At 43.6% G+C, this 20,513-nt stretch overlaps 1 protein-coding gene across 5 annotated transcripts in view; it reads right to left on the minus strand.

The window, feature by feature from the left end:
* The window catches only part of SEPTIN6 (septin 6), a gene marked incomplete at both ends in the record, with an annotated part of 68,702 nt that overhangs the window by 27,267 nt on the left and 20,922 nt on the right, over positions 1–20,513 (minus strand). For all 5 annotated transcript variants that reach the window (XM_079727019.1, XM_079727018.1, XM_079727017.1 and 2 more), the window contains one exon: positions 19,677–19,872. In XM_079727019.1, coding sequence (XP_079583145.1) covers positions 19,677–19,872 — 196 coding nt within the window. The remainder of the gene's footprint in view (positions 1–19,676; positions 19,873–20,513) is intronic.

The following is a 20,513-nucleotide window of genomic DNA, read 5'->3' on the forward strand; positions in this document are numbered from 1 at the left end:
CGGGTTCGTGCCCTGGTCCGGGAAGATCCCACATGCCGTGGAGCGGCTGGGCTGGTGAGCCATGGCCGCTGAGCCTGTGCTTCCAGAGCCTGTGCTCCGCAACGGGAGAGGCCACAACAGTGAGAGGCCTGCGTACAGCAAAAAAAAAAAAAAAAAAAAAAAAAACCAAAAAACAAAACAAAAAAGAAATAAAAAAAAATTTTCCTCAGGATTAAGTCTCTTAACTTTCATATATAACATACAGCCCTATTAATTATATTTATTATGTTGTACATTACATCCCTCGTATTTATCTTATAACTAGAGTCTTTTTTTAATTTATTTTTTGGCTGCGTTGGGTCTTCGTTGCTGAGCGCGGGCTTTTCTCTAGTTGTGAGCGGGGGCTACTCTTTGTTGCAGTACGTGGGCTTCTCATTGCGGTGACTTCTCTTGTTGCGGGACATGGGCTCTAGGCACGCGGGCTTCAGTAGTTGTGGCGCAGGGGCTCAGTTGCTCCGCAGCGTGTGGGATCTTCCCGGACCAGGGATCAAACCTGTGTCCCCTGCACTGGCAGGCGAATTCTTAACCACTGCGCCACCAGGGAAGTCCCACAACTAGAGTATTACTCATCTTTATATTCTCAGTGTCCGGCATGGTATCTGGAATGTAGTAAGGGTCCCAGCCCTGCTCCCAATGGCTCATCTTCCCTCGGTGGCCGTCTCCCCCATCCCACTCTGTCATGCTCACTGGACTCCAGCCCATGGTAAACAAAAATCCCTTACTCCTATAGGCAACCTCCTCGCAAAATGCTCCCTTCCTCTAAATGACACCTGACTCCCCTTCAGAGACGCTGCTTCCCTCATATCCTTTTCAACTGGAAACTTCTACACCCCTCACACCCAAAGGCAGCTTTTTTCCAGCCCATTTTCCCTGGCTTACTATGATCTCTTCCATCTCCTACAAAACCCAGCTCCAATATACTCTACCCCTCCTCCTCACTACCATTTATCTTTTACTTTTCAGGGTAGGAATTCTTAACCGGGGTCCACAGACCTCCAAGGGGTCCGTCTATGCATAGAATTCATAGGATCCATGAACTTGGATAGGAAATAAATCACATCTTTTTCACTAAGCTCTAACTGAAGTTTAGAGTTTCTTCAGGTACAAAAGTAGGTAACAATCTGCAGTCACTTCAGCAGTGCCTGTGATTTCATAACCAATAGAAATCACCAATATTTTTTGTTTCCTATTACAGTTATTGCAAATATCTCAAAATAGTATTTATAATCATCACAACTTCTAAAGTATAATAGTTATTAGACATGCATATAGATATTGTTATTTCAGGGATTAAAAGAGAAGCACACAGATTACTATATCACAATTTTAAAATATTTTGGTAACTACTTTTTGGTATAATTGATGTATTTTAGGCATGTAAAAATGTTATTCTGAGCCCATACACCTCACTGTTTGGTTAAGGGGCCAAAGGCACCAAACAAGCCCTGGTCTAGACACTATTTCTTACTCATTTCAGACAATGATATGTATTATGAAGACAATAAAACAGGATAATGGGATAAAAAGTGGCTGAGGGTTCAGCTACTTTAAATACAGTGATCAGGGAAGGCTTCTCTGAGGATGTAGCATTTGAGCTGCAAGGATGAGAATGACAGTCATGGAGAATCTGGGAGAAGAGCATTCCAGGCAGAGGGAATAACAAATGTAATTGTCCTAAGGCAGAAACAAGCTTGACAAGTTTGAGCAGTAGAACTAGTGAACGAAGGAAGAACAATAAACTATTCACAATTGCCCAAAGGTGGAAACAACTCAAAGGTCCATCAACTGATAAAGTGTGGAATATCGGGCTTCCCTGGTGGCGCAGTGGTTGAGAGTCTGCCTGCCGATGCAGGGGACACGGGTTTGTGCCCCGGTCCAGGAAGATCCCACATGCTGTGGAGCGGCTGGGCCCGTGAGCCATGGCCGCTGAGCCTGCGCGTCCTGAGCCTGTGCTCCGCAACGGGAGAGGCCACAGCAGTGAGCGGCCCGCGTAACGCAAAAAAAAAAAAAAAAAAGTGCGGAATATCATACAATGGAATATTACTCAGCCATGAAAAGGAAGAAAATTCAGATACATGTTGCCACATGGATGGACCTTGAAAACATCACGCTAAGTGAAAAGAAGCCAGACACAAAAGGACAAATAGTATATGGTTCCACTTCTATGAGGTACCTAGAATAGTCAAATTCACAGAAACAGAAAACAGAATAATGGTTACTTACTGGGGGCTGAGGGGAGAGGGGAATGGGAAGTTATTGTTTAATGTGTTTCCTTTTGGGGTGATGAGAATGTCTGGGGACTAAACAGAGGTGGTGGTTGCACAACACTGTGAATTTATTAAATGCCACTGAATTGCTCACTTTAAAAGAGTAATTTTATGTGAATTTCACCTCAAGAAATACAAGAATAATAAGAGATGAAACAAGCAAGGTAGCAGAGGACAGATCACATAGGGTCTTGTGGGTAGGATAGAGTAAGGTTGGTTTTTTTTAACCGTGAAAAGGGTCTTCTGTTCCATAATGTTTTCTATTTGGTTGTCAGGTGATAAGAAGTCTATGGCTTTATGCATGTTTATTTTGAAATTGGCTACCTTGCAGAACTATTACCCATTAGAATTGCCTTTCAGTTGATTATTTTGGGTTTCCTAGACAGAGATACTATGGAAAAATCATAATTTTACATTTCAATGAATACTTTTCAATTGTCTTCTTTCTTGATAATGTTGACCAGTCCTTTCTTGAAACACTGTCCCCTGGCTTCACTGCCACCATTAGCTCCTACCTCTATAATAACTCTTCTTTCTCACCTGCCTTAGCTTAAATTGTTGGCTCATCTCTGAAGTTCCATCCTGGACCATCTTTTTTTCTTTTTTTTTTTTTTTGCGGTACACGGGCCTCTCACTGTTGTGGCCTCTCCCGTTGCGGAGCACAGGCTCCAGATGCGCAGGCTCAGCGGCCATGGCTCACGGGCCCAGCCACTCCACGGCATGTGGGATCTTCCCGGACCGGGGCACGAACCCGCGTCCCCTGCATCAGCAGGTGGACTCCCAACCACTGCGCCACCACAGAAGCCCCTGGGCCATCTTTTGTTGTCATTCTACACATCACATGCCCGTTAGCCCTGCGTGGTCCTGGTCACTCCCATGGTCTCAGTTATCACTGTCTCCTATCTGCTTCCTAGACACCCGGAAGTCATCCCAGTCTCCTACTGCCACGTGCCAGTCCTCAGTGCAAACGCAGCTGCCAGTCCTCAGTGCAAACGCAGCTGTCAGAAGCTCCCCTGCTGGAAACCCAGAAGGCCTGGTCACAGACATTATACTTGAACAGTACCATCTCAGGCATGAAAGCCAAGATACCATAAGGTCAGGTCTACTGGAACAGTGCCCAGAGTGACAACAGCTAATCTACTCCATCCTTTCAGTCACCTCTTCCCTCTATGCTCACTGCTATTCCACTCTCTCCTCATGGACTCATCACCCCTCAAAAACGTGTCCACTGTGCCCTCTGAAACCCCTGAACCATGGTAAACAAAATTGCCTACCTCTTTGCCACTCAGAGTGTGGTCCTTGAATAGGCAGCACTATGGTCACCTGAAAGTTTGATAGAAAGCCAGACTCTCCAGTCCCCAACCCAGACCTACAGGATCAGAATCTACATCTTATTAAGAGCCTCAGTGGCTTGTACGCAACTTTAAAGTTTGAGAAGTGCTGGTCTATATCATCTTCCTCTTCACAAAATTTGCCTTACCTCTTCACGCTGCTGGTAACGTAATTCTCCCCTGAGGACCCTGCAACCCTGAGGACGCCACTGCCTGGCAGCCCCCTCCTATGTAGGCTTCTTTTTTTTTTTTGGCTGCGTTGGGTCTTCGTTGCTGCGTGTGGGCTTTCTCTAGTTGCGGTGAGAGAGGGCTACTCTTCGTTGCAGTGCACAGGCTTCTAATTGCAGTGGTTTCTCTTGTTGTGGAGCACGGGCTCTAGGTGCGTGGGCTTCAGTAGTTGTGGCATGCAGGCTCAGTAGTTGTGGCACACAGGCTCGGTAGTTGTGGCTCACGGGCTCTAGAGCACAGGCTCAGTAGTTGTGGTGCACGGGCTTAGTTGCTCCGCAGCATGTGGGACCTTCCCGGACCAGGGATGGAACCCGTGTCCCCTGCATTGGCAGGCGGATTCTTAACCACTGCGCCACCAGGGAAGTCCCCTGTGTAGGCTTCTTATTCTCCCACAACCTATGTACGTTGGGCTCAGTGTGTGGGCATTCAGGTAGCCGCTCAGCGCCACTTCTAGGGCGTTACTCCTCTACCTCAGTGTAAAAAACTTTCTCCGTTTGAGGCCTGTTCCATCCTCTTCTGGTGGTGCCTGACCCCGTCTTTCTCCCTGTTCTGGGTGACTGCAATGTGCTTGAGGACAGGCCATCAACCTTCAGCCTCTTTATTCCTTGATCGCTTCAACTTCACCAGCCTCCAGCTCCCTCTACTTCAGCCACCTACACATCATACCGGTAATTCGCCAGGCCAGCTTCACCCAAGACAGCTTCTAACACCCCACTATCTGACCACCACTGCACAACTTCCCAGCTCTCCTATGCCTTCAGTCTGCCTAAACCTGATCTTTCACCTCATAGAATCCTCTGGTACCTTGACCTCTCCATTATCTCACAGGATATCAACCCCCTCCTGGCCTCATCTCCTTCTCGGTCCAGGCTGACCCCCATAACTGATTGTCCAAAACACTCTTTTATCAACTCATCTCCCATGACACCCCTGCTTTCTACCCTCCTTGCCTAGCAAAACTGCTGGGCTGAATAAATTTCACGATCTGCTCTCTGCTCCTACACCACTGCTGCTGAAGTTGACTCAAAGCAATCACAAAACTTTGGGTCTTGGGGACTTCCCTGGTGGTCCGGTGGGTAAGGCTCTGCGCTCCCAATGCAAGGGGCCTGGGTTCGATCCCTGGTCAGGGAACCAGATCCCACGTACATGCCACAACTAAAACCCAACGCTGCCAAAATAAATAAATAAATAAATATTAAACAAACAAACAAAAAAACTCTGTGTCTTGGTACCCAAATTCCTGGCCTCCAACCTCATATAGGCCTTTAAAACAAGATGACAATCCTTTTGCCCGGCCTTGATTGGCTCCCTTCCTACTGCTTTCACTGACCATGCCAAACTTTCAACACTTTTCTCAAGCTCCACAACTTATTCATGACCCCTTCCCTCTCACAAGATGGTATTATCTTCTACTTTATCAACAAAATCAAGGTCACCAGGCTCACACTACCCCAACCCACCTCACTCCCTCCCCTTCCCTGTTCCCCTCTGGTCTCTGAGGATGAAGGGTCCCTCATCCTGTTCAAGGTCCACCGTCCCTTGTGTACTTGATCTTATTCCTTTCAGGCTCTTTGAGAACCTGGCTTCATCTATCAGCTCCTCACCTACTACTGACTACTCCCTCCCCACAACCTATAAACAGACTTATGTCTTCCCTCATCTCAAAAAAAAAAAAAAAAAAGATCTGGGCTTCCCTGGTGGCACAGTGGTTGAGAGTCCGCCTGCCGATGCAGGGGACGTGGGTTCGTGCCCCGGTCCGGGAAGGTCCCACATGCCGCGGAGCGGCTGGGCCCGTGAGCCATGGCTGCTGAGCCTGCGCGTCCGGAGCCTGTGCTTCGCAACGGGAGAGGCCACAACAGTGAGAGGCCCACGTACCGCCAAAAAAAAAAAAAAAAAAAAAAAGATCTTTCCACAGCCCAGTCCTCCTCAACCACACATTTCTCCCCAACTACTGCCCTGTGTCTTTTCTTCCCTTAGCAGTCAAGTTTCTTTTCTGCACCTACCACAGGGTCTGGCATATAGTAGGTGCCCAATAAATATTTAATGCATGGATGGAGATTGTTTTTGAAAGAATAATCTACTCATTTATTTATTTTTACTTCTCGTTCATTCCTCAACGCACTGTAGACTGTTTTCCACCCTCACCAGCATCCTAGTTGAAACCTTCAGTGGATACTTCGGGGGTTTTTTTGTTGTTGTTGTTTGAAGTATAGTTGATCTACAATGTTGTGTTAGTTTCAGGTGTACAGCAAAGTGATTCAGTTATACTGTATATCTTCTTTTTCAGATTCTTTTCCATTATAGGTTATTGCAAGATATTGAACATAGTTCCCTGTGCTATACAGTAGGTCCTTGTTGTTTATTTGTCTATAGTAGTGTGTATCTGTTAATCCCAACCTCCTAATTTATCCCTCCCCTGCTTCCCCCTTTGGTAACCATAGGTTTGTTTTCTATGTTTGTGAGTTGGATACTTTTGGTTTTAAATGATGAAAAGTTAGAGGTGTTTATTTTCTTTTTCCCATCAATGTATATATCATTCATTCATTCAACAAATGTGTACTGAATACCCACTCTAAGACAGTTCACTACCTTGTACTCATCCTGCAAGATTTCAAGACTTAGCCCAGTCATTCCTGATCACCTCCTCTCCCCTTTCAGCAACCTGCACCCTATACTCCCACCACCAGGCTTGACTGCTGCTCTTCCTGTGTGCACAGGCCCCCTCCACATACCTCTGTTACTGTACTTACCACATTATGTAGACTTTGTATACATATTTGCCCCCTCTACTAAACTACAAGCTCCTTAACTAGAGACTGTGTCTTATTTCTCAGTAGCCCTGGCACCTCACAATGTACCTGGCACACAGCAGACATTTAGTATTTTATAAACTGAACTAGATCCCCCACATCAATTGGTTACTATTTTCTATTTCTCTCACATCTGCCCCCTCCTCTCCATCCTGGAAGCTTCTGCTCCTGTTCAAGCCCTTGTCATCTCTCCCATCCTCATAAAACTCACCTGTGACCTTCTTGCTTCCCTCTAGACACTGCTTTATCTTTTTCCCAGCTCAGGAAAGCTTTTTAAAGGAGCAGTGTATATCCACTTTATCTGCTTCTTTTTAATTTTTTTCAACTCTTTTTATTTTTTATTTTTAAAATTAATTAATTAATTAAAAATTTTGGGGGGGGGCTGCGTTGGATCTTCATTGCTGCACACGGGCTTTCTCTAGTTGCAGCGAGCGGGGGCTACTCTTTGTTGCGGTGAGCAGGCTTCTCATTGTGGTGGCTTCTCTTGTTGCAGAGCATGGGCTCTAGGCATGCGGACTTCAGTAATTGTGGCATGTGGGCTCTAGAGCGCAGGCTCAGTAGCTGTGGCACACGGGCTTAGTTGCTCCACGGCATGTGGTATCTTCGCAGACCAGGGCTCGAACCCGTGTCCCTTACATTGGCAGGCGGATTCTTAACCATTGCGCCACCAGGGAAGTCAACAAAATTTATTTTTAATTATGCAAGCAATACATGTACTTAATCTACCCTCCTCAGAGGTAACTACTAATAGTAGTTACTACTTTTAGTTTGTTGATTATTCTTGCAGACTTTTTTCTCTGCTTCTATATATATATAGAGAGAGAGAGAGAGAAATGTTTGTTTTACTGGGAAGGGGCAGATTTATACAAATGGCATCATGATCTGTGTATCATTCTTCAACTTCTTTTTTTCACTTAACAACATATTTATGTAAGTATATATAGATCTAACTCATTCTTTTACACTGCCAAATACAGTTCCATGGCATGGTTGTACTATAGCTCATTTAGTTGCCCTATTGGTGGAAATTTAGACTGTTTAAAAATTTTTTTTCGTTCCATAACCAATGCTGCAGTGAACATCATTTTTGTATGCTTTTTATGAACATGTACAGCTGTTTCTCTAGGCTATATTCCTAAAGGTGGACCTGCTGGATCATAAGATATTCAAATTTAAAATTTTAATAGATACCATCAAATCTGACCTTTACAAAATCTGTATCAATTTACACTCCCAGCAACATGAATAAAATTACCTGGTATTAATGGATATTATATTTTTATGTTTTATTTTTGCAAATCTGATAGATGAAAAAAATACTTCATTGTTTCATTTTCCCTACTCACTGATGAAGTTGAATGACAATCATTTCATATGTTGATGGGCCATTTACATTTCCCCTTGTGTCAATTACTTGTTTATTTCTCACTGAATTGTAGAAGCTCTTTTTACATTTTAGAAAAATCCTTTGCTATACAGGTTGCAAATATTTTCTCCTAATCTGTAGTTTGTTTTTACTTGTGTTTATAGTATCTTTCAACAGACTATTGACTGAAAAAATGCACAGCCTAAAAGTTGAGAATTATGTTTTATTTGGTGGACAAAACTGAGGACTAACCCCAGAAGACAGCTTCTCAGAGACCTCTGAGGGACTCCTCCAAAGAGGTAAAGGAGGAGCCAGGATATACAGGGTGTTTTGCAACAAAAACCAGGTACTCAGAACATCAAAAGATTACTGTTAATTAAAGAAAACCAGACATATCAAGTTAATGAATGTAGCACTCTTCTATGTATGGGAAGAGACAAGAGGCTGGCTGGGCTCATTGAAATTATGCCTTTGACAGGCATCTTAACTATCTAGGGCCAGTATCCTGTTTTTCTCCATCCATTCTGAGTCCCCTCAGGGTGCACTGTTGCAAGTGGCCTCAGTGGTTGATGGCTTGATGGCCTCAACATCCTTTGTTTACTGAAAAAGCAGGCGACATTTTTCATCGACAAGAAAAAGGTTTTTGTTTTTGTTTTGTTTTTAATTTTAACAAATTTACATCTGTCAGGCTTCTATGACTTTTGGATTTTGTGTCACGATTAGAAAAGCCTTCTCTAAGGGATCAATAGCAGAATAACTGAGGCAGAAGAACAGATAAGTGACCTGGAAGATAAAATAGTGGAAATAACTACTGCAGAGCAGAATAAAGGAAAAAGAATGAAAAGAACTGAGGACAGTCTCAGAGACCTCTGGGACAACACTAAACTCACCAACATTTGAATTATAGGGGTCCCAGAAGAAGAGAAAAAGAAAGGGACTGAGAAAATATTTGAAGAGATTATAGTTGAAAACTTCCCTAATATGGGAAAGGAAATAGTTAATCAAGTCCAGGAAGCACAGAGAGTCCCATACAGGATAAATCCAAGGAAAAACACGCCAAGACACATATTAATCAAACTATCAAAATTAAACACAAAGAAAAAATATTTAAAGCAGCAAGGGAAAAACAACAAATAATATACAAGGGAATCCCCATAAGGTTAACAGCTGATCTTTCAGCAGAAACTCTGCAAGCCAGAAGGGACTGGCAGGACGTATTTAAAGTGATGAAGGAGAACAACCTACAACCAAGATTACTCTACCCAGCAAGGACCTCATTCAGATTTGATGGAGAAATTAAAACCTTTACAGACAAGCAAAAGCTAAGAGAATTCAGCACCACCAAACCAGCTTTACAACAAATGCTAAAGGAACTTCTCTAGGCAGGAAACACAAGAGAAGGAAAAGACTAACAATAACAAACCCAAAACAATTAAGAAAATGGTAATAGGAACATACATATCAATAATTACCTTAAATGTAAATGGATTAAATGCTCCAACCAAAAGACACAGACTGGCTGAATGGATACAAAAACAAGACCCATATATATGCTGTCTACAAGAGACCCACTTCAGACCTAGGGACACATACAGACTGAAAGTGAGGGGATGGAAAAAGATATTCCATGCAAATGGAAATCAAAAGAAAGCTGGAGTAGCAATTCTCGTATCAGACAAAACAGACTTTAAAATAAAGACTATTACAAGAGACAAAGAAGGACACTATATAATGATCAAGGGATCGATCCAAGAAGAAGATATAATAACTGTAAATATTTATGCACCCAACATAGGAGCACCTCAATACATAAGGCAAATACTAACAGCCATAAAAGGGGAAATCGACAGTAACACAAATCATAGTAGAGGACTTTAACACCCCACTTTCACCAATAGACAGATCATCCAAAATGAAAATAAATTAGGAAACACAAGCTTTAAATGATACATTAAACAAGATTGGACTAAATTGCTATTTATAGGACATTCCATCCAAAAACAACAGAATACATATTCTTCTCAAGTGCTCATGGAACATTCTCCAGGATACATCATATCTTGGGTCACAAATCAAGCCTTGGTAAATTTAACAAAACTGAAATCGTATCAAGTATCTTCTCCGACCACAACGCTATAAAACTAGATATCAATTACAGGAAAAAATCTGTAAAACATACAAACACATGGAGGCTTAATAACCAAGAGATCACTGAAGAAATCAAAGAGGAAATCAAAAAATACCTAGAAACAAATGACAATGAAAACACGATGACCCAAAAGCTATGGGATGCAGCAAAAGCAGTTCTAAGAGGGAAGTTTATAGCAATACAATTCTACCTTAAGAAACAAGAAACATCTCAAATAAACAAACTAACCTTACACCTAAAGCAATTAGAGAAAGAAGAACAAAATAACCCCAAAGTTAGCAGAAGGAAAGAAATCATAAAGATCAGATCAGAAATAAATCAGACTTCCCTGGTGGCACAGTGGTTAAGAAATAAATCAAAAAGAAATGAAGGAAATGATAGCAAAGATCAATAAAACTAAAATCTGGTTCTTTGAGAAGATTAAAAAAATTGATAAACCATTAGCCAGACTCATCAAGAAAAAAAGGGAGAAGACTCAAATCAATAGAATTAGAAATGAAAATGGAGAAGTAACAACTGACACTGCAGAAATACAAAGGATCATGAGAGATTACTACAAGCAACTCTATGCCAATAAAATGGACAACCTGGGGCTTCCCGGGTGGTGCAGTGGTTGAGAGTCCGCCTGCCGATGCAGGGGACACGGGTTCGTGTCCCGGTCCGGGAAGATCCCACATGCCGCGGAGCAGCTGGGCCCGTGAGCCATGGCTGCTGAGCCTGCGTGTCCGGAGCCTGTGCTCTGCAACGGGAGAGGCCACAACAGTGAGAGGCCCACGTACCACAAAAAAAAAAAAAAAAAAAAAAGGACAACCTGGAAGAAGTGGACAAATTCTTAGAAATGCACAACCTGCCAAGACTGAATCAGGAAGAAATAGAAAATATGAACAGACCAATCACAAGCACTGAAATTGAAACTGTGATTAAAAATCTTCCAACAGGACTTCCCTGGTGGCACAGTGGTTAAGAATCCGCCTGCCAATGCAGGGGACACAGGTTCGAGCCCTGGTCTGGGAAGATCCCACGTGCTGCGGAGCAACTAAGCCCGTGCGCCACAACTACTGAGCGTGCGCTTTGGAGCCTGCAAGCCACAACTACTGAGGCTCACGCACTGCAACGAAGAGTAGCCCCAGCTCACTGCAACTAGAGAAAGCCTGTGTGCAGCAATGAAGACCCAACGCGGCCAAAAATAAATAATAATAAATCTTCCAGGGCTTCCCTGGAGGCGCAGTGGTTGGGAGTCAACCTGCTGATGCAGGGGACACGGGTTCGTGTCCCAGTCTGGAAGGATCCCACGTGCTGTGGAGCGGCTGGGCCCGTGAGCCATGGCCGCTGAGTCTGCGCATCGGGAGCCTGTGCTCCGCAACAGGAGAGGCCACAGCAGTGAGAGGCCCGCATACCGCAAAAAAAAAAAAAAATCTTCCAACAAACAAAAGCCCAGGACCAGATGGCTTCGCAGGCGAATTCTATCAAACATTTAGAGTGAAGCTAACACCTATCCTTCTCAAACTCTTCCAAAATATAGCAGAAGGAGGAACACTCCCAAAATCATTCTACGAGACCACCATAACCCTGACACCAAAACCAGACAAAGATGTCACAAAGAAAGAAAACTACAGGCCAATATCACTGATGAACATAGATGCAAAAATCCTCAACAAAATACTAGCAAACAGAATCCAACAGCACAGTAAAAGGATCATGCACCATGATCAATTGGGGTTTATTCCAGGAATGCAAGGATTCTTCAATATACACAGATCAATCAACGTGATACCCCATATTGACAAACTGAAGGAGAAAACCCATATGATCATCTCAATCGATGCAGAGAAAGCTTTCGACAAAATTCAACACCCATTTATGATAAAAACCCTGCAGAAAGTAGGCACAGAGGGAACTTTCCTCAATATAATAAGGCCGTATATGAAAAACCCACAGCCAACATCATCCTCAATGGTGAAAAACTGAAACCATTTCCACTAAGATCAGGAACAAGACAAGGCTGCCCACTCTCATCACTATTATTCAACATAGTTTTGGAAGTTTTAGCCACAGCAATCAGAGAAGAAAAAGAAATAAAAGGGATCCAAATCGGAAAAGAAAAAGTAAAGCTGTCACTGTTTCCGGATGACGTGATACTATACATAGAGCATCTTAAAGATGCTGCCAGAAAACTACTAGAGCTAATCAATGAATTTGGTAAAGTAGCAGGATACAAAATTAATGCACAGAAATCTCTAGCATTCCTATACACTAATGATGAAAAATCTGAAAGTAAAATTAAGAAAACACTCCCATTTACCATTGCAACAAAAATAATAAAATATCTAGGAATAAACCTACCTAAGGAAACAAAAGACCTGTATACAGAAAATTATAAGACGCTGATGAAAGGAATTAAAGATGATACAAATAGATGGAGAGATATACCATGTTCTTGGATTGGAAGAATCAACATTGTGAGAATGACTCTACTACCCAAAGCAATCTACAGATTCAATGCAATCCCTATCAAACTACCACTGGCATTTTTCACAGAACTAGAACAAAATATTTCACAATTTGTATGGAAACACAAAAGACCCCGAATAGCCAAAGCAATCTTGAGAACAAAAAATGGAGCTGGAGAAATCAGGCTCCCTGACTTCAGACTATACTACAAAGCTACAGTAATCAAGACAATATGGTACTGACACAAAAACAGAAATATAGATCCATGGAACAGGACAGAAAGTCCAGAGATAAACCCACGCACATACGGTCACCTTATCTTTGATAAAGGAGGCAAGAATATACAGTGGAGAAAAGACAGCCTCTTCAATAAGTGGTGCTGGGAAAACTGGACAGCTACATGTAAAAGTAGGAATTTAGAACACTCCCTAACACCATACACAAAAATAAGCTCAAAATGGATTAAAGACCTAAATGTAAGGCCAGACACTATCAAACTCTTAGAGGAAAACATAGGCAGAACACTCTATGACATAAATCACAGCAAGATCCTTTTTGACTCACGTCCCAGAGAAATAGAAATAAAAACAAAAATAAACAAATGGGACCTAATGAAACTTAAAGCTTTTGCACAGCAAAGGAAACCATAAGCAAGATGAAAAGACAACCCTCAGAATAGGAGAAAATATTGGCAAATGGAGCAACTGACAAAAGATTAATCTCCAAAATTTACAAGCAGCTCATGCAGCTCAATATCAAAAAAACAAACAACCCAATCCAAAAATGGGCAGAAGACCTAAATAGACATTTCTCCAAAGAAGATATACAGATTGCCAACAAACACATGAAAGAATGCTCAACATCATTAATCATTAGAGAAATGCATATCAAAACTACAATGAGATATCATCTCACACTGGTCAGAATGGCCATCATCAAAAAATCTACAAACAATAGAGCTTCCGTCCAAAAATCTACAAACAATAGAGCTTCCGTGGTGGTGCAGTGGTTGAGAGTCCGCCTGCCGATGCAGGGGACACAGGTTCGTGCCCCGGTCTGGGAAGACCCCACATGCCACGCAGCGGCTGGGCCTGTGAGCCATGGCTGTTGAGCCTGTGCATCCGGAGCCTGTGCTCCGCAACGGGGGGAGTCCACAACAGTGAGAGGCCCACATACCGCCAAAAAAAAAACAATCTACAAACAATAAATGCTGGAGAGGGTGTGGAAAAAAGGGAACACTCTTGCACTGTTGGTGATAATGTAAATTGATACAGCCACTACAGAGAACAGTATGGAGGTTCCTTAAAAAACTACAAATAGAACTACCATACGACCCAGCAATCCCACTCCTGGGCATATACCCTGAGAAAACCATAATTCAAAAAGAATCATGTACCAAAATTCATTGCAGCTCTATTTACAATAGCCAGGACATGGAAGCAACCTAAGTGTCCATCAACAGATGAATGGATAAAGAAGATGTGGCACATATATACAATGGAATATTACTCAGCCATTAAAAGAAACGAAATTGAGTTATTTGTAGTGAGGTGGATGGACTCAGAGTCTGTCATACAGAGTGAGGTAAGTCAGAAAGAGAAAAATACTGTATGCTAACACGTATATATGGAATCTAAGGGAAAAAAAAGGTCGTGAAGAACCTAGGGGCAAGATGGGAATAAAGACACAGAGCTACTAGAGAATGGACTTGAGGATAGGGGGAGGGGGAAGGGTAAGCTCTGACAAAGTGAGAGAGTGGCATGGACATATATACACTACTAAACGTAAAATAGATAACTAGTGGGAAGCAGCCGCATAGCACAGGGAGATCAGCTCAGTGCTTTGTGACCACCTAGAGGGGTGGGTTAGGGAGGGTGGGAGGGAGGGAGACGCAAGAGGGAAGAGATATGGGAACATATGTATATGTATAACTGATTCACTTGGTTATAAAGCAGAAACTAACACACTATTGTAAAGCAATTATACTCCAATAAAGATGTTAAAAAAAAAAGAGAAGCCTTCTCTAGCCCCAAAGTTATAAAAATATTCTCCTATATTTTTTCCTCGTATTTTTAGAAGTTGTTTTTAATCCAACTTGAATCTATTTTTGTGAATGGTGTTTGTGTGGGAGGGTCTCATCTTATGTTTTCCTAACGGATGGCCTATTTTCCCAGCATTTTCTTTTTTCTTTTTTTTTTTTTTTGCGGTACGCAGGCGTCTCACTGTTGTAGCCTCTCCCGTTGCAGAGCACAGGCTCCGGATGCGCAGGCTCCACGGCCATGGCTCACGGGCCTAGCTGCTCAGCGGCATGTGGGATCTTCCCGGACCGGGGCACGAACCCGTGTCCCCTGCATCGGCAGGCAGACTCTCAACCACTGCACCACCAGCGAAGCCCACATTTTCTTGAATGGTCCATTCTTTCCTTGCTAAGTTACAAATGCTAAATTCCCATATAAACATGGATTTGATCTTGGACTCTTTTTCCTGTTCAATTGCTCCGTTTGCTATTCTTTTTTTTTTAATAAATAAATTTATTTATTTATTTATTTTTGGCTGCGTTGGGTCTTCGTTGCTGTGCACAGGCTTTCTCTAGTTGTGGCGAGCGGGGGGCTACTCTTCATTGCGGTGCACAGGCTTCTTATCGTGGTGGCTTCTCTTGTTGCAGAGCATGGACTCTAGGTGCACACACTTCAGTAGTTGCGGTATGAGGGCTCAGTAGTTGTGGCTCACGGGCTCTAGAGCGCAGGCCCCAGTAGTTGTGGCACACAGGCTTAGTTGCTCCGTGCCATGTGGTATCTTCTTGGACCAGGGCTTGAATCCCTGTCCCCCGCACTGGCAGGTGGACTCTTAACCACTGTGCAACCAGGGAAGTCCCTCCTTTTGCTATTCTGATGCCTTTACTTCCTTATCTCCCATTCACTCATGGCAATCTAGTTTCTACCCACAATTTCCCTGGAATTATTTTTCCTAAGTGTATTAATGACCTTCATGTTGCCAAACCCAATGAATATTTTTCAGTTTTTATCTTCCTGGACACTATTTATCATTCCCTCCCATATGCTACATAATACAACTCTCCCTTAAATCTTCTACCAATAAAAGTCACGATCATAACAATATCTTCTGTTTGTTAGTTACCCCGTGCCAGGCACTGTTTAAGCGTTTCCTATGCCATACACATGGAGTATGCCTCACCCATAACCCTCTGGGTAGATATCAGTATTATCACCATCCCCACTTTACAGAAAACTGAGGCATAGAGAATTTAAGTGCCTAGTTGTAGTGTAAGCCCTGACAGTTGTAACTTGCATTTTTGTAAGGCAAGTGTCTGATTTAAGGTTTGATTTTGGAGGCATCCACTTCAAAAAGGCACCTACTTCAAGGACAGCTATCCCGAATAAACACACTGCCAGCCACAGAAAGATAAGGAACCAGCCCTGTCCACCCCCCCCACCCCAGGCTTCCTTGTTTTAAAGATATTGGTGGATTTCTATAACTGACCATTTAGGCCACTTGTTTGTTTCTCTCCCCACGTGTTAAATTCCCGCTCTTATGTTTTACATTCACCAATAAAGAGTGAGCCCGCAAAACCACAGGCCGCCTACCCTCGATCCCTATGAAAGCAGAACCCCAGGCCCAGGTGCTCTCTCTCTCTTTCTCTACCCTCGACCTCGCTGTGTAGCCCCAGGTGTGCCTTGCCCTTTCCAGAACCTGTGAGTAATAAACCCTTTTTTCCCCTTCAAGTTTCCTGACGGTTATTACTGAGGGCGTCTTGCAATCATAATAAGAACCACAAGGGCCGGTCCAGCTACAACATTGGTTATGGATAGGCTGAGAGGAGCACAAAATGCTTGTCCAAGATCCCTGAGCTAGTAAGTAGCAAGATGGGATTTGAACCTAGGTCTGTCTGAGACCAAACCCAAGTTCCTAAGCACACCCCTTTCCAGCCTGTCCTCTGTCTCCCTCTTGAGTTCCTTTTGCTTCAGCAGCTTTCAAATGGTGCCCTTCAAGATATGGCCTTCGTCACTGCTCTTCTCAGTTTTCCCCTGCACCCTGGGTAAAGCAGGGCCTTCTGATACTCTCTTTCAGCGTGGCTGCACTGACCTATCTATGTCCTCATGGCCCTGTCAGAATGGAGAAAACATGGCTTTTTATTACAAATCCCTGGAATTACTCCACTCCTGTTCCCCAGCCCATTTCCCGGAGGCTTCTCATTTTTACTTACGTGAGTTTGTATTATTTGATATAAGCATGTATCACATTTATAATCAGGAAAAACAGTAAGGATATTAAAAATATAAGAGAAGTAGATTAGCCTCTAAGGGGCTCTATCAGTTTGGCCCTCCCAAACCATCATTATGCAGGCGTTTTCCAATGTTAGATATGTCGACTATATGTTACTGAGAACTGTGAAAAATTTAATGGAGGAGATGCTGAGCAATCTGCAGCTGAGATTAATCACTCATATTGTGACCCAAATATCCCCTTTCTCCAGGGTTTAATTTATTCTCCACCAAACAAGATTCACACAATAAACAGGCCTATACAAAGCAGAGGTGTCCTTCGTCTAGAATTTCAAATGGAAAACAGAATTCAGTTCAATTATTAAGGAGCTAAATATATTTATTCATTATAAGGAAATGAGTATGGCTGTTGTTATTTTAAAGGAGAAATAGAAGAATTTGGGATATAGTTCATCTGAGAAGCAAGGGAATCCTCAAAGGATGAGCACTTTGCTCAAAATGATGAATGACCTTTTCTGCGAAGAGCACCTGTGATAACCATGTGACTTTTAGTTAAATGCATAATTCAAAAAGAGTCATGTACCACAATGTTCACTGCAGCTCTATTTACAACAGCCAGGACATGGAAGCAACCTAAGTGTCCGTCGACAGATGAATGGATAAAGAAGATGTGGCACATATATACAATGGAATATTACTCAGCCATAAAAAGAAACGGAATTGAGTTATTAGTAGTGAGGTGGATGGACCTAGAGTCTGTCATACAGAGTGAAGTAAGTCAGAAAGAGAAAGACAAATACCGTATGCTAACACATATATATGGAATTTAAGAAAAAAAAATGTCATGAAGAACCTAGGGGGAAGACGGGAATAAAGACACAGACCTACTAGAGAATGGACTTGAGGATATGGGGAGGGGAAACGGTAAGCTGTGACAAAGTGAGAGAGAGTGGCATGGACATATATACACTACCAAACGTAAAATAGATAGCTAGTGGGAAGCAGCCACCTAGCACAGGGAGATCAGCTCGGTGCTTTGTGACTGCCTGGAGGGGTGGGATAGGGAGGGTGGGAGGGAGGGAGACGCAAGAGGGAAGAGATATGGGAACATATGTATATGTATAACTGATTCACTTTGTTATAAAGCAGAAACTAACGCACCATTGTAAAGCAATTATACTCCAATAAAGATGTTAAAAAAATGCAGATGGTGCCTGACGCCCTCCCCCTCCCTCAACCCAGCCCTCATCTCATCCTCATCTGAGCCTCACTCCAGCCCTCACTGGCACACCATTCTCACCCACCCACAGTCTCTCCTCCTACCTCTCTGCTTATTCCAGCTCAGTCTCTTTCCAGGATGTCTTTTCCTCCATCTGCTGACTTAACATCCTCAGGTTTTTATCTTTAGCCCAGCGTTCATCTCACTCGGCTCCAATCCCTGGAAGATCTTACGTGTGTCTGTGGCTGGAACATATCACCTATACGGTGATAACCCAAGTCTTTTTGCAGACCCTCTCCTGACCTCTAACCCTGCATATTCAGCTTCCTACCGATAAAGGTAATCTCTCTCGATGGTCCGCAGGCAGCTCAAACTCAACACTTCCTAAACAGAGCTGATTCTTCTTAAACCTGGTTCTTATGGTAACTCTTACTGAATGCTGCCAACCATCTGTCCACTCTCCAAAGCCAGAAATCCAAGCCTCATTCTAGGTTCTTCTTTTGCCCTCCCAACCCCCAAGCCCTGTTGAGTCTACCTACTCAGTAGTTATCAAATCTGTCTCCTCTTCCCTGTCTCAGCACCTGTGTCACTGCTGGCCTCGATCAAATTGGTTCAACAGTCTCCTATTTGGTCTTCCTGCTCTCCAGCCCATCTCCATACTATCCCAAAGCCCCCTCTTCAAAGGCCAATTCGACTACGTCATTCTACTTCATAAAGCTTTTCAGTGGCTCCTTATCTACACATTCTACAAACCCCTCCATGATCTGTGGTCCCTGCTTACCTCTTCAGGCTCATCTCCCCTCACTTTTCCCCCAGCTCACGCCAAGCACCGGCCCAGGGGCACAGCAAGTATTGTGGGGCCCTAGATTCACACGATTTGAAGGGCCCTCCAAGAAAGATCAAACAACACAATGACTAGAAATTAGTTCCAGGGCTTTGGAGGTGCGTGTGCAACTGAGGGCCCTGAAACAAGCTTCACTAGCTTCACAGTAACTCTACCCCTGGTCTAGCCAAACAGAGCAAGCTCAGTCCCCTAGAACATGCCACAGTCTTCCACATTCCTCTGCCTCTGTACAAGCAGCTGTCCCTGCCCGGGATGCTGTTCCCAACCTTCCCTTGTCTGTCCAGCAAAATCGTTCACCCTTCAAAGGGCCCCAGCTCAGGGGCACCTCCTCTGTGCAGGCCTCCCTGACCTCCCTGCATGGAGCTGACTGTTCTCTCCTTCATGTTCTCACTGTAGCTTGTCCTTTACCTCTGTGTACCCTGTCCTTTACAGAGCAGGTCACACTCAAAGGAACTTGTTTGTTTAAGACCAGGTTTCGCCGTGAGTCTTTGCCTCAAGGGCAGAGACAAGGTCATTCCTTTTTAGACTGTCAGAGCACGGCAGTACCTGGCTCAATAAATGTCTGCCGAATGGAACAGAAAAACATCCTGCTTTTGGCAAAGCGTGTGGCGTAGAACACTGAAATAGACAGGGACCCTGGGTGGAGGTGGAGAGGTCCAGCGGGACCCCAGTGGTGAGCTCCTCCCCATGGCCTCCCAGTAGCCTCCCCACCCCACCGCCTCCCTTACCTGTCCTCCTTGTTGATCTGGTCCCCGAAGCCCACTGTGCTAACAATTGTGAGCTTTAGCCACACGTTGCCTTCTTGAAGGTTATATGTATTGGACCGGAGCTGGACACACGGCTGTGTGTGGGTGGCTGGCTCCCCCTCGAACTTGGTGTTGAACAGGGTGTCCATGAGGGTGGACTTGCCCAAACCTGTCTCTCCTGAAAAACAAAATAATGAATTATGATGCATTCACACAATGACCACGCAGCCATTACACATCATGTTTCAGATGCATATTCACTGACATGGGAAAATGTACACGGTAAGACACTAAGTGAAGAGCACATAGAACTACATGGACTATTTGATCTCAGTTAAGTGAAAAAGAGTATAAGGAACTGCACCAACATATTAGCAGTAGTCATCTCAGGATAGTGGAACTGGGGTAATTTTTCTTTTAGTCTTCATATTTTTGTGTTATTTGAAAATTGAGTATGCATTGTTCTTATAGTCAGAAAAAGAAACCGTGTTAAAGGCAGTGATGGCAAGGTAGAGTTATGCCTAGAAAAACACTGGAAGGGCATACAATGTACTCTTACTAACGGTCATGTCTGGGTGGTGGGGTTATGTGCGCTTTTCACTTCTTTCTTTATGCTTTTCTCTATTTTCCAAGTTTTCTACAAGGAACGTGTATAGCTTTCATAATAAAAATTGAAGGGCGGGGCTTCCCTGGTGGCACAGTGGTTGAGAATCTGCCTGCCAATGCAGGGGACACGGGTTCGAGCCCTGGTCTGGGAAGATCCCACATGCCATGGAGCAACTAAGCCCGTGCGCCACAACTACTGAGCCTGCACTCTAG

Source organism: Hyperoodon ampullatus, assembly GCF_949752795.1.
Source record: "Hyperoodon ampullatus genome assembly, chromosome: X".
Taxonomy (NCBI): domain Eukaryota; kingdom Metazoa; phylum Chordata; class Mammalia; order Artiodactyla; family Ziphiidae; genus Hyperoodon; species Hyperoodon ampullatus.